This window comes from Nannobrachium achirus (assembly GCF_963921795.1).
Source record: "Nannobrachium achirus genome assembly, chromosome: 3".
Lineage (NCBI taxonomy): Eukaryota > Metazoa > Chordata > Actinopteri > Myctophiformes > Myctophidae > Nannobrachium > Nannobrachium achirus.
The window spans coordinates 6,684,806-6,700,378 of record NC_137812.1 but is presented as its reverse complement, the minus strand read 5'-3'; the positions used below and the strand labels follow the sequence as shown (position 1 = coordinate 6,700,378).

Sequence of the window (15,573 nt, the reverse complement as noted above, 5' to 3'; positions counted from 1 at the left end):
ATGGCGAAAATGAATGGGGAATATTAAGTGACCCCAGGAATCAACTTCCGCTGCGATGCTCTATACCAGTGGTGGAAAAAGTAGGCTACCCACATGTAATACTAGACGTTTCGTTAGTATCACTTTAGTTAATATCACTACAAAATAGAAATACTCTGTTACACGTATAAGTCCTGAATTCAAAATGCTGGCATGCCTACTTGAGTAAAAGTAGAGCCTACAAAAGTATTGATATAAAAAAAAAGCAAAGTAGCCTACAAAAAGGAAAAGCTACAGTATTAGGCTAAATGTGTTTAGGCTACATCAATTAAATTAAATTCAAATGAGCTTTATTGGCATGAGAAAACATACATTTACATTGCCAAAGCAAGTATCAAAAAAATAATTAAAAAAAAAAAAAAACAGTTGAGAAGAGGTAAAATGTATACAGTTGGAGGAGTACAGCATTAACAGATTAACAGTAGACATTATCTCAGTTTAAAAAATAATCTGTGGGTGATAAATCAGCAGTTTTCATCACTACATTGAAGTTGCTATTAAAATGTCAAACTATTATTTACCACACACACACACACACACACACACACACACACACACAGTTTTTCAATACTTTTTCGGTAATCATCACCGATCCGATCAAGTTGGGCAATATTATTATTTATTTAAAAAAGAAAGAAAGAAAAAAACGTTTTCCCATACAGACAGTGGCAATATTGTCTGCCCTTCATTATTTTCAACGCAAAAAACAAACCAAGTCACTCTCTTTCAATTATACAATAACATTTCAGCTTACTTGGTTAATAGCATTTGTATTTAAAAGCAGAATCAATAATTGGCCTAATAGGCCCTTAAAATTGTTTTTCTGTACAGTATATTGTACACATTTGGGGTCCTTGCTCTTGGCATGAAAATGTTTGAGAACCACTGTTCAGTGGTGTAAAGTAACTAAGTACATTTACTTATGTACTGTACTTAAGTACAGTTGAGGAAAGACCCCAACCAAAAGTCAGAAAGGTTATTCTGGTTGCTTCAAAAGTGTAATAAATGAACTCAGAATGTTTTAAAACCTACAAAACAACCCTAATATTAAGAAAATTGAACATTAACTGGCTGGCGTACTGTTCTGGGAGGTCCCAAACTAGATGACCCCCAGAAAAGGGGTGGGGGTCCGGAAAAGTTGGCACCCATCATTTTCTTATAGTTTGGACTCTATAGAACCGGGATCTGCAAAATAATTTTAGCACAAAAATCCTACGGAAGTTCACATGTCATCGTACCACACTATTTGCACGTAAACAGTAAACACACAGCTGGGTTCGGGTCCCGATCCCGACGACCTTCGCTGCACATCAAAACCCATCTCTCCCTGTTTCATGTCTACCTACTGAACTATCAATAAAGGCAGAAAAGACACCAAAAATATCTTTAAAAAACGCATGTTAATGGTTAATAATTAATCCAGCTGTCTGTAGAATCTGAAAATGACGATGGATAATGATGTTTATCTTACTATCATCTTTCTCCAGTATTACAGACAGTGTGACTGCTATATTCAGTCCTCGCTGTACTAACTTTAGTTTTAGTTTGGCTTTTATACCTTATTGAGAGGACAGTAGTAGACTGACATGAACAGGAGAGAGAGATGAGGAGTGACATGCAGCAAAGGTCGTCTGGAACGGGACTCGAACCCGCGACACGCTGTCAGGCATCAGAGCCTATGTGGTATGCGACTGGACCACTAGTCCAGTGGGCTCAAAACAGTTTTAACCTGTTGCAGTCTACCAGGTTGTGTATAATAATACTGCTATCTGAGAGTTAATATATGAACACTAGGGGGCGATAGAGACAACAAACAAAACAAAAACCTATAGACCAATTATTTGTTTACAAACATTGAGACTGAATGCACAGCTGACTGTATCATGTAATCAATTCCCAACAGATCCCCAAACCTGTTGCTTTGGGGAGCACTGGTTATTGAACCTCCTCTTGTGTGCTAGTGAGGTGCTCCCATGGGTGCGCCCTTATCGAGACATATATACTTCATTGCGCAGCGGTGTTCCACGTCAAGAGTAGCTGATATACAAACTCACATTGCGTCACCAATGCAACCCTTCTGAGCTTGGATAGTAGGGCAGGAGAGAGGGGTCTACCAGCACCCCAATGAAGCTTTTTCGAAACCTGTTTTTTTTGGACCGTTATGATGTCTAGTTATGATTTCTGCTTGTTGCCGTCGCCAACTAATGTCCCATGGGGTTCATTTTTAACCTTTTCTCACAACTATTCCCAATCTGAACCATACAATGGTCATAACAGAAAATGACATAACGATTGATGTAAACAACCTACAGGGAGAAATGAACACACTTTTCTATATGATTTTGACCCAGGGAATTCATTAAAGTGGTTATTTTTAACATTTAAGCACATCTTGACCCTATTTCAGGACAGAAACGGCGAAGAATAACCCAAAAATGTTCAAAACACGTCTATACTTCTCTTTGTACAGATGAATTAAGGTGTATTCTTTTGATACCACAGGTTTTTTAGGACCCTTATGATGTCTAGTTATGATTTCTGCTTGTTGCCATGGTCAACTAATGTCCCATGGGGTTCATTTGTAACCTTTTCTCACATATCCCCAATTAGTGTGGGGATTTAGGGGAGCAAATGCTAATTTCGTGCAATTTTGACTTAAAGCGCGAAATTTTGCACAGATGTAGCCCAGGGCTTGCTCTAATGATTTAAAAATCTTTTTCTGGGTATTTTCCTCCTGTATAGAAAGTCAATGGAAGCCCAACTTGATTTGACCGCTGTGGCGACCCCGAAGGTCGCAGACTCGGGCGCCCTAGCTAAATCATTAGAGCAAGCCCTGGGCTACATCTGTGCAAAATTTCGCGCTTTAAGTCAAAATTGCACGAAATTAGCATTTGCTCCCCTAAATCCCCACACTAATTGGGGATATGTGAGAAAAGGTTAAAAATGAACCCCATGGGACATTAGTTGACCACGGCAACAAGCAGAAATCATAACTAGACATCATAAGGGTCCTAAAAAACCTGTGGTATCAAAAGAATACACCTTAATTCATCTGTACAAAGAGAAGTATAGACGTGTTTTGAACATTTTTGGGTTATTCTTCGCCGTTTCTGTCCTGAAATAGGGTCAAGATGTGCTTAAATGTTAAAAATAACCACTTTAATGAATTCCCTGGGTCAAAATCATATAGAAAAGTGTGTTCATTTCTCCCTGTAGGTTGTTTACATCAAGCGTTATGGCATTTTCTGTTATGACCATTGTATGGTTCAGATTGGGAATAGTTGTGAGAAAAGGTTAAAAATGAACCCCATGGGACATTAGTTGGCGACGGCAACAAGCAGAAATCATAACTAGACATCATAACGGTCCAAAAAAAACAGGTTTCGAAAAAGCTTCATTGGGGTGCTGGTAGACCCCTCTCTCCTGCCCTACTAGGAGGTCTGCGGCTCTGCGCGCGACACCGTCGCAGGACGGAGCATAATTAGGCTTCATGGACTGCAGCTGGGCGAGCAGTAGACGCTCTGGTGATCCAGTGGATCGGGTGGGTGATCAAGAGGAGCGCTCCCTCTGTTCTGATGACGGTGAATAGAGGTGGGGTTTGAAGGACAACTGTTTTGAATCGCTATTATTGTTTACAATCAACAGAAACTAAGGATTATATATTTCAAGAGTGAGAATTTACAGCAAAGATCCTAAGCATTCTTCCTCCACACTGGGAGAAAAACGGCATCTGAAAGTTTGATGGAATGCATTTTTAAACACGAGTGCCATCCATTGCATCCTATGAATGGTGGGGTTCATTTGGTGCCGACCGGCGTGCGCATACTGGTTTATATCAATGTGACGTGGACCATTAAGGCATCTATAGGGAGCCACAGGAACAAATTCATAAAAGGTTTCTGCCTAACAGCAACAATACAGTACATTAGCATTAAAAGGAGTCTTCAACAATTCTTTTAAAATGTATTCTTCATATAATTGGTCCATCTTGGCATTAGGGAAATGCTTGTTGTTGGCACAATTTCCGCCTATGAAGCACATTGGAGGGATACAGGCAGTTCAGAATACTCAAGCCAATAATCGTAATATCAGAACAGTCCGATTTATTTTTAGGCACTTCATCTTACGTGACTGCAGCATGCTCAAGTCCTGCTCCTGCATGTGCAGCCGGCCAAACTGGCTGCCGAAGAGGCGAAGACATTATGGGAGATGTTCTTCTTCTTGGGCTGCAAGAGGGATGGAGACAGGAGTTGGGTATTATTGTATGACTGGTATATTATGTCATTGGGGAGGTGGGGTGGATTATTCTGGCTTTGAGGTAATAATGACCTTTCCAGCACTTAGAAGGAGCAATGTACAGGACCCAGGTTCCCCACACATTTTTACCAATGCATTTCCAAAACTTTTCCAAACCTTTTACAGAATATTTAACCCAATTTCCAGGACTATATAACAATAATTCAGCTCAATAACGAGTCACTTACTCCTATGCGCAATGCCCAAAGACAGGTAGTGTATGGCAGTGGTTCTCAACCTTTTCAGGCTGTGACCCCCGAAATAATCATATTTGAACTGGGGACCCTGACGAGCACTAAGAGTTGAGGATTTTTGTATAACACTGTTTTATGGTGAAAATAGCAGATCTACATGCTCACAACGCCTCGCGTTCACAATTCACAATTTCTGCCTCTAATATTTGACCAATGTTTAATTTGTCATTTCAGAGGTATTAACAAAATCAATAACCAAAGACAATGCATAGATATTTTTTCCAGGACCTTCCAGGACCCTTGATGAATTCCAAAACTTTTCCAGGACTGGATTTTTTTTTTTTTTTTTTCTAATTTCAAAATATTTCCAGGAATTTCATGACCATGGGAACCCTGTGTTTAGCAAATTACCTGGAGCTCTGTTTTCCACTCGTTGACGACCTCTACATTCTTGGCCATGTGCTGCATGATTGGCTGTAGGTGAGCCTCGTCGTTATGTGGTGTAGAACTGCTCTGTAGGAGTCTGTAACACATGAAGCAAAAACAACTAGAACCAAAAGACAAAGTGTCCAGCTAGCCATCTGTACTAATATAATATAAGCCAACATATCCCTGTCCCTCCATTGCTCCTAGTCAACTCACCCATGACAGGCCATCCAGCAGCAGCTGGGAGAGGAACAGGGAAGCAGCAGTGATCTCAGACGGCCGGGGGTCGAGGAGTGTCAGCTCCATGGTGTGCATCTCCATAGTAGACTGGAACAAACAAACACTATTTAAAATACTGCTTGCAAATACAATTCAAAATACTCTGCTACATCCTTTATTTTAACCACAGACAGGTTCACTGTCAGCCCAAATCTGATTATTGTTATTATATCCATAATGGAAATAATTAGCATCATGGAATCATCAGATATAATTTGATGGAGTGAAATGTGATTTGATTACTAAATGTGTGTTTCAATTTACGATTTAGGCATTTTGCAGACACACTTAAAGGGGAGAACCACCCATTTTCAAATTGAACTGTCATTAATATACCTTTAAGTTTGAGTTGTTATGTGGAAAGTGGAAATAAGAAAAAAGTCCCCCCTTCTATGTTGCCTAGAACTGGAAGATTGACTGGAGGGTTGCTATTGTATTAGATATTATCATTCATTGTTCATCATTATTTGTTGCATTCCTAAAACATCACAATACTTCTCTGCTCTATTGATAAATTGGATTCGGGAAATGTTGGATAATCACACCGTTATTAGTCAAATAGAAAATCATTTATTAAAAAAGAATCATGTCAGATTGAGGACCGATGCAGAATAAGCTAATGTCATATAAGCTGTCGCTCATCTCCCTTAAACAATCACATTGATGTATTTGTGTCAGGCTCCCAAGAGGAAAACTGTTCAAAGTCTTAAAGAGCCTGGGTTGTGGAGTTACTATGATGTTGGCCTTGATGTCAATGTACAGTGTGACAACGAGTATCCTGGGCTCCACTACAATTACAGCGTCCATCGGAGTGAGGCAAGGATCCCCTACATCCTGCTTCCTGTTTGTCGACATGCTCATCAGAAAGATTAAACAACAGTGTGAGGACGATGGTTTCCTAAAATGGCTCCACGTTTTAATGCTGAATGATGGATGACACTGTTATCCTGGCAACATCAAAAGAAAGGCTGACTGAAAAACTGAAACATCTGGAGGAATATTGTGATGAATATGGCATGCTTGTTAATGAGAGTAAAACAAAATTCATGGCTATATTGGGATCTGATGAAGACAGGCAATATCATAGACATACATATCTTGGAGCCATCTTCACCGCTGATGGAGCCATCTTCACCGCTGATGGAAATGCCCGAAACTCACTTGCCCTACATGTAAAAGAGAAGACAAAGCACTTAAACAAACTGATAATCTTCCTGTCCACAAACTATGATGCCCCATTTTCTGTAAAACGTAAGGTTTTTGAGGCTGCCTTTTCATCAGCTATTTTGTATGGGTGTGAGGCTTGGTTACAAGTTCCCTTAAAGTCTGTTGAAACTCTCTACATGACTGGAGTGAAATCCCTACTTGGGGTGAGGGTTACTACACCTAACTTAACCTGCTTGTTGGAAGCAGGGCTGCCTTCATTGCAAGCCTTAGTGAGAGAAAAGCAGGCCAGGTTCTTCAACAAGATACAGCAGCGTAATGGCATGCTTGATGACCCCTTGTGGTATGTTCTTCAACTGCTAAAGAAGGAGAACCAAGTCATGTATTCTCATATATCTGAGATAATGGAGAAACAAGATCATATTGAGAGTGACCGAAGGGACATGATTCATAAACTGCAATCCAAGGAGGGAACAAGATATAGGACATACCAAGCCATCAACCCAGAGTTATCTGTCCATCCACTCTACACAAGCACCAGCAGTACACCTTACATTGAGGACTATTTGAGGATAACCTTTACACGGTTTCGGTTGTCCTCTCATAGACTGCGTGTGGAGATGGGAAGGTGGAGTCACATACCACCTGAACAGCGTACATGTCAATGTGAGACTGGTATACAAAATGAACAGAATATACTAGTGTGTCTGTGTCCCCTCACACAGGACATCAGAAGAAAGTATGGACTTGAGTTTGATGATCTGAGCTCACTCTTTGTGCCGCAGAGAAACTTTGCGTATGCTGCATGCCTGCCTGTCACTTTTGGAGCAACAGAAAGTTTTGGTTGTTTGATTCAAGGGATTTTGTGTTTTGTGTTGTTTTTTAATGTATCGTAATTTGTACTTTTTAAAGTTTTTTATTAGTGGGTTTTCGATTATTGTTTGGACCCAATGTTTTATACAATTGTGTCAATAAAGTAAACTACTAAACTATATGTCGCCTTTATAAGATTCAAAGCCTTGTTGTATCTGTTAATGAATCTTCCTAGCAACAAATAGACAATCTCAGAGCAGTTAATTATGCATGGCTCATTGAATACAAAACACACTGGGAGGATTTTCTACCAGTGCAACTAGACAACCTGGGCAATTGAAAATAAATGTAATAAAGTATTACACTACACAGAGGCAGATATTGTACTTCTCCATTACAATTCTTTGACAACTTTAGCCACTAGTTACTTTGTAGATTTTGATTACTATTACAAAACATACACTATAATGAGGGAAAACTGAAAGTGGAGTCCAATTTATTTTTAACAAACTGACTTTTCCCCCCTATCGATTACTCACCGCATGGAGACGTTTCGAGAATTCATGGATTTTTTGGGTTTTGTTGCATTCCTTTGCCAATAATTTGATCTACATAGGGATTAGGGAACAAAGCATGCTCTTTGTGTCTCCATAGGGAACCAATGCTGGTCATCAAATTATTGGATTAGGAATGGAACAAAAAATATATATATCCATGAATTCAAGTCTGCATGGGGTGAGTAATCAATAGAAAATAAGTTATCTTTGGGGTAAACTACTCCTTTAAAGGGGAAGACCACCCATTTTCAATATTGAAATATGTCATTAATATACCTTAGAGGAGTTGTATGGAAATAGAAAAAAAGTTCCCCCCCTTCTGTGTTGCCTAGAACTGGAGGATTGATTTTGGGGTTTGTATTGTAAAGTACAATGTGTGATGTCATCAAGTTGTAATTTACAATACAAACCCCAAAATCAATCCTCCAGTTCTAGGCAACACAGAAAGGGGGGAACTTCTTTTCTATTTCCACACAACTCCTCTAAGGTATATTGATGACATATTTCAATATTGAAAATGGGTGGTCTTCCCCTTTAACCACTCACATGAAAGGTAGAGAAAGGAGAGGGGTAGACTTTGTGTCTTTTAATTTAACTTACAGTACATCCATTCTGGGGAAGTCGTGAGGATGTGGGCGAGTCTGTCAAGGTAGTTCTGCTGTGTGAATTTCACTCTCCGCATGTACTGTAGAAGTGTCGAATGCGATGGATCTGGTAATGTTTGTGCATCACTGTGGGAGTCTTCCACTGGGTTTTAGATAAAGTCAAGTCGATGAACTCCTGTATGGAGGAAAGGGAGCAGCATTAGATGGGTAACAATGATGCTTGTTGCTGCCCCGGTGAACAACTAGCAATGCTGAACAGCAGCTACCACTTTATGTCATGGTCAGAGCTCATGATTTACATTTAATCTGAAAATGGACAATTACAATTTACAATTTACAATTTAGGCATTTAGCAGACGCTCTTAATCCAAAGCGACTTACAATAATCAATATAACAAGCAAGATAATATGTCAGTACATCAACAGCAATACAACAAATGTATAGATCAATCTAGAAAAAACAAAAACATAGGTAGACCACGCACCTAATCACTCTAAAACCTAAAAAAAATTAAATCTAGTTTCATGTGTGGTCATCGAGGGAAGGGAAGAGTTACATTAGTGCTATGGGTTTAGGTGGAGTCTGAAGAGGTGAGTCTTCAGTCCACAGCGGAAGCTAGGGAGTGAGTGTATTTCTAAGTGTGGCAGGCAGTTTCACAGTTAACCACTTGAACCGTCAATACTTGATAAACTTGACCTTTCACTCCGTACTTAGTCTGCTCTTTTTCCCCTCTACACCAAAGCTCTTTGACGAAAATAGCCGATCTACAATTCCACAGTTTGGGGTCCAGGAGGGAAAATTGTCTAGGATGAGTGGATTTTCGTCCTGGGGTTTTTAGCGAGGGTTCTGTCAGCATCCCTGTGTTGGAGTTTACATCTGTAGTTTCCACCTTTCCAACATTTTGCAAGCATAGGAGTGGGCTCATAACTGCTGTCATACACATGTATATTTGATGCTCTTTTTATGCTCTTATTTACTCTTTGCTCTTTTTACGTCATTAGTATGCTATTGTTATTATCTAAGCTGCAGCATTGTCTGAAGGAAGCCAAACCAAAATAAGTTTTATTCTTATGTACCGGTAAACAAGATGTAACAATAAAGTACAACATCGATAACTCGTAAGTGTCTTAAGTGGACAACAGACACCCAAAAAAAGACCTCAATGTTTAATGGTTATAATTTAATGTACAGTCTGTATACCAATACTGGAACCCAGTTGGAAAACATGTTTGAGTATCTAAATTAAATGTTTGAGTCTTTTTGCAGTTAGCATGCCACAGGATCTTTGATGATGTTTGTGTGTGTATGAGTATGTGTGGATATTATAATATAATATCCACATGAATTATGTTGGTGTGTATATTATACACATACACAACATAATTCAACATCAATACCCAATCGGAGAATTTAAACCATATAGCTACTCTATTACATTACAACACAGTCAAAAGCCACATCATTAGACAGCTTGGCATGCCACTACTTTGAAGTTATACATTTCAGCCATTTGGAAATAGACAATCTACAAGCTCACCAGCGTTATGAGCTTGTGGATCTGGTATTTTCAAAAAATTTATCATTTTTGATAACTTGAAATAGGACATCATGCACAATGAGTACTTTATCTTTTGGTACTTTAACTATATTTTGATGCCAATACTTTTGTACTTTTACTCAAGTATATTTTGAAATCCGAACTTCTACTTGAAACAGTATTTCTACACTGCAGGATTGATACTTTTACTTGAATAAGACATTTGAATACTTTTCCCACCACTGTTTAAACATCAGTGTTTTTCAAAGTGGATTCCAGGGACTCCGTGGGTTCCTTTAGCAGGGTCTAAATTGACCCATACAAGTCTGTAACTCTGACAGTGTACAAATAGAAACATTGGTTCCATGTCCATTTGTACACTGTCAGAGTTAAGAGGAGACCTTGGAATGTAAACGTTTGAGAAACACAGGTTTAAACGTCCGCTCACATCAACACACTGATATGGTGTGTGTAATAATAATGTGTCACACAACACGGTCTGTGTCTCATGCTGAGCTCTGACAACTCAGGCATTTAAACCACATAAAGGCCGTTCAAATTACAAAACCAACGCAGCGGCATCACCTCCGACGGTCTACGAAACGCCAGTGTGAACGAAACAACGTACCTTTGCGGTGGGAACCACCATAATCTTCTTGAAGTTAGTGCCATGTTGTTGTGGACTGTGGTCTCTGCTGACAGCATGTCGTTGTTGTTGTTGTTGTTGTTGTTGTTGTCCCGACCGGAACACAGAGGAGCTGAGGAAGCGGGGTGTTAGGGTTTCCCTGCACTGCCTCCTGGTGGACATGTGTGGAACACATTATAGTTTGGAAAATGCATAGAAAATAGAAGATCTACAAGCTCACAAGGTGTCACATCGCGAAGCACTGTGAGCTTGTAGATCTGCTATTTTCAAATGGCCGAAATGCATACAGGGCTGAAGTGGTTAGTGTTGTTGATTTACTCTTCTTAGCAGCACGTTGCATTCGGGTGAAGAAGGCAATGGAGAGAGGAATCATATTCAGCCAAGCATGGCATATTTTATTAGCAGGACGCACGCAGTGCGACCGCAGCTCAACTCGGTGGTGGACAAGAGAACAACACACACACATGTGCTTCCTACAGGAAGTGACAGGCCTATATAAGGAGTGTACCTGAAGTACTGTGGCACTGTAGCGCCTCCCTGTGGCATAACTCGGTTTGTACATTACAGTAAACGCAGACAGAACCATATATATACTGTACATAGAACTGAGGACATTAATTATCTGTCATTGACATTCAACACCCCCACTTGTTCACAGGTTCTTGTAATCAATAGAAAAATAAACAAATACAAACATGAATGTGGACCTCTGTCTTACACATTTCAAACTCCAAAAATGACATTTTCAAACTTCTTCAGTTTCAGTTTAGTTACAGGTTTTGTCATAATATCAGCAACCATATCATCCGTCGGACAATAAACCAAAGTTACTCTCCCCTCGCTTACAGTGGACCTGATAAAGTGGTATTTTATATCCACATGCTTAGCCCGCTGTCTGTTCACAGGGTTTTTGGCAAGAGCAATCGTTCCCTGGTTGTCCTCATGCACAATAGGTTGAGTGTACTTGTAGCTATCTATACCCTCTAGTAGCTGCTCTAAGTATAGACACTCTTGTATGGTTGAAGCCAGTGCTACGTATTCCGCCTCACAGGTGGAGAGCGCAACCGTAGGCTGCTTTTTAGTTTTCCACGAAACTAATGAACTGTTCTTACTTAGACTAACACAATACCCTGTGGTACTGCGCCTGTCGCTGGCATCAGATGCCCAATCCGCATCACTGTAGGCCTGTATACCTAGATTCTCACTGTTGTTTCTTTTGAAACATAACCCCTTCTCAGACGTGCCTTTGAGATACCTTAGAACATGTTTCACAGTAACCCACTGCTCCTCTGTAGGCTCAGCGAAATGCTGTGATAGTCTGCTTACCACAAAGCTTAAGTCTGGTCTGGTACAAGTAGCTAGGTATATAAGGCTCCCCACAGCTTCCCTGTACAATCTGATATTATCCATTTTTACTGCATCCTCAGTATAATCAAGTTTCTGATCACAGGGTGTTTCTCTGGTTCTACAGTTTTGCATATTAAAACGCTCTAAAACCTTGTTAGTGTACTTCTCCTGTGACATTTTGACACATCCATTGGATTGGCTGAAATCGATACCCAGAAAATGTTTAAGTATCCCCAGATCTTTCATTTTAAATTTTCCTGCAAGCATCTCTTTCACCTCTCTCAAAACATTCTCATTGCTGGCCGCAATGATTAAGTCATCGACCCATATGATTATGATCACCTTTTCGTCTGTTGACTCTTTTGCATAAACACAGTGGTCGGCTGGGTTTTGTGTGAACCCGTTTCCAGTTAAGCAATCATGCAAAACTCTATTCCAGTTTCGCCCCGACTGTTTGAGACCATAAAGTGATTTTTCAAGTTTATACACAAGACCATTATCCTTCTCTTCGTAGCCCTCTGGAGCATTTATATAGATCTCGTAATCTATGGGGGCGTGTAAATAAGCCGTTTTCACGTCCATCTGATGGAGGAGTAGGTTCTCCTGTGCCGCTTTTTGTAACACCACCCTCACACTCGTCAGGTTAGCCGTGGGTGAAAACGTTTCCCCATAGTCTATTCCCATCACCTGGCTGTAGCCCTTGGCCACAAACCGTGCTTTGTACTTGTCTTTCCCATCTATATCACTCTTAATAGAGTAAACCCATTTACCCCCCACTGTTTTCTTGCCTATCGGTAGGGTTGTCACAGTAAATGTTTTGTTGTCGTTTAACGACTGGACCTCCTCATCCATAGCTTTTCTCCATTCTTTAGAGTTAGCTGACCTCATGGCCTCCCCAAAGGTCTGTGGAACACCACATAAAGCTCTGTAGCAATAGTCTACAGTGGTATGAATCCCATCACTGTCACTATTTTCGCTTACAAAGTCATCTAAGTGACTTGGTTTCCTCCTTTCTCTAGTTGGATACCTTCTCCCATCACCAGTCTCACTCTGCTGTGTTTGGTAAGGGACAGAGGGTCCCTGGACCCCTGGACTACCACTGTGTGCACCTCTACTCTGAGTCTGTACACTTTGCTCTTGAGCATTCTCTGTGCTCCTGTCAACCTCATGTGTAGTCTCACTAGTCCTGGGCTGTCTCATTCTGTCATAGTCGTCAATAGGGTCAGTCTCTCCCGTCTGTGTCTGCTTCTCTGCAGCTGCCCTGTTCACAAACTTAACCAGCCTGTGTTTTAGCACTCTGTTTGTGTCTGGATGATAAATCAGATATGCCGGACTGTTTTTGTCATATCCCACAAAACGTCCCATGTCACACCTGGAATCCAGTTTTCCCTTTTCCTGTTTGTATGTGTAACATACAGATCCAAACCTTTGCATATTAGATAGATTGGCCTTTTTGCCTGTCAGTAGCTGATAGGGAGTCTGCCCTGTACGCTTATTAAAACATCTATTTCGCACCACTGCTGCTGTTTGTACTGCATAGTGCCATAGTTGTTTTGGTAGCTCGCTTTCAACAAGCATGCACCGACCCATCTCAAATAGAGTACGCCAACCGCGCTCTGCAGTCCCGTTCTGGTGTGGGGAGTACGGAGCGGACGTCTCGTGCCTGATTTTATTTTTCCTCATCAGTGTTTGGAAATCATTACATGTATACTCGGTGCCGTTATCTGATCTGAGACACCTAACGTGGCCATAAGGAGATACATCTGCTAAGAACTTTTCTGTAGCTTGTACTGTGTCGCTTTTCTTTTTCAGAAAATAAACAAACACTGCGCTTGTGTAATCATCAGTGAATGACTGTACATATTTGTAACCATCAATTGACTCTGTGGGTACAGGACCTGCTAGGTCTGTGTGTACCAGCTGCAAGGGAGCCTCTGCTCTAGCATCAGGGTCCCTATTTCTTGTTTGGGGAAATTTTCCCTGAATACACACCTCACACGCTTGCTCAGGCCTGCTTGTTTTTCCCTTAATCTGCATACCATCAACCACATTCTGCAGCTTTAAAACATCATCATAATTGCAGTGGCCTAATATCTCGTGCCATGTCTGAAGGTCGTGGCATGCATTACACTTGTCATTAGACTCACCCTCGGTATGCAAATAATACAACTTGCCATATACATGTATGTCAAATCTGGTACCGTTTTTGGTTATCAGTGCATCTTTCTCCTCCTTGAAGATGACCGTGGCCCCGCTTGCCGTGGCCGCCTTCACTGAGAAGATGTTCTGGGGGTATGACGGTATCAGCAAAGCGTCTCTCAGCGTCGCCTTGTGTCGCTGTCCTCCGCTGTCGATCAGACAGACCTCAGCAGTCCCCCTCTTCTGCGCGACCCCGCTGCAACGGGTGCCGTCTGCCAACTCGACGCTGTGCTTTTCTGGTCTGAACGCGCTGTCGAAGCTCTTAAACTTGGTCACGTCGGTGACGATGTGACTGGTGGCCCCTGTATCCACCATCAGTCCCCGCTCCTGGATGTCTCCCGTCGGCTGCCGCTGGGTACCGGTCTCTCCGTCCCTCATCTTGAACGCGAAGTCGGCGTCGCCATCTTCTTCTGAAGCCTTGCACGCTCCATCACGTCTGTCCTGATTTTCCTTGTCCTTGCGCCTACATGTGGCGTCTTTGTGTGTGTCACTTCGGCAGCGACTACACCAGGTCTTCTGCCTACACTCTTTAGCTCGATGTCCCTTGGTTCCGCATTTATAGCAGACCATCTCTGTGTCCTCCTTCCGGTCACGTGCGTTGTTTTTGGCGGGCCGCCGCCCGGTTCTCCCCTGAGTCTTCATCACACTGTCGCTTGACTCAGCATTTATCTTTTCTGTTTCTTCAAAACTTCTTAGCTTAGTCTTGAACTCAGCAAATGTTATTTTATCTTCTGTGTGAGCCACATGTATAGCGAATGGCTTGTAACTCTCAGGCAGTCCTTTGAGGACCATAGCCACCAGCAGACCGTCCCCCAAAGTCTCACCTGCATTTCGCAGCGCTGTAATGGCGGTCTCTGCTCTGATGATGTAGTCCATAATACTTTCGTCGTTAGCCTTCTGAAGCGATGTCAGCATGGTGTACAGGTTAATTATGCGGGGCTTCCCCTTCCCTGCATAATACTCTCTTAATATTTTTAGAGACTTCCTTCCATCGTTGGGCGCATCCCTCATAATCAATGAGATGCTCTTGTCATCAAGTAGTAGTATCATCTCTGCATAAGCGTCGGCATTTTTCTTTCCATCTGCCGCCCTTGCATCCTCGGTCGGCTCTCCCAGGACCGTGTCCTTTAGTCCCAATAAATGGAAATGTCCCAACATTTTGGTCTCCCATAACTCATATCTTCTCTCATCTCCGTCGAACGCCAGACGAGGTAACCTGCTTGTCCCCCGATGATCCATGACGACGCTTGCTTCTCTTGTTATGCTAGCCGTTAGCAACTTAGCACACTGTACCTTGCGTCTTCACAGTGGAAACTGGCAAACCTTTCTCCCGAACGTCTGACTGGGCATCATAACCTGTTGATTTACTCTTCTTAGCAGCACGTTGCATTCGGGTGAAGAAGGCAATGGAGAGAGGAATCATATTCAGCCAAGCATGGCATATTTTATTAGCAGGACGCACGCAGTGCG

General features: G+C 41.6%; 1 protein-coding gene across 2 annotated transcripts; it reads right to left on the bottom strand.

Moving 5' to 3' along the window:
- Positions 1 to 3,469: 3,469 nt before the first annotated feature.
- On the bottom strand, positions 3,470 to 10,627 carry LOC308281225 (G2/mitotic-specific cyclin-B2-like). 2 transcript variants are annotated; one of them, XM_080721351.1, is made up of 7 exons: positions 10,540 to 10,627; positions 8,369 to 8,548; positions 6,328 to 6,400; positions 5,172 to 5,282; positions 4,941 to 5,052; positions 4,167 to 4,265; positions 3,470 to 4,067 (listed from the first exon to the last, which is right to left on the bottom strand). In XM_080721351.1, exons 2-5 carry the CDS (start codon positions 8,377 to 8,379, stop codon positions 5,023 to 5,025), a joined length of 225 nt encoding a protein of 74 aa, XP_080577477.1. In that variant the 5' UTR covers positions 8,380 to 8,548; positions 10,540 to 10,627; the 3' UTR covers positions 3,470 to 4,067; positions 4,167 to 4,265; positions 4,941 to 5,022. The 2 variants fall into 2 exon arrangements, with proteins under 2 accessions (XP_080577477.1, XP_080577476.1); XM_080721350.1 differs by having other exon boundaries at positions 3,470 to 4,265.
- Between the last annotated feature and the right edge of the window lie 4,946 nt (positions 10,628 to 15,573).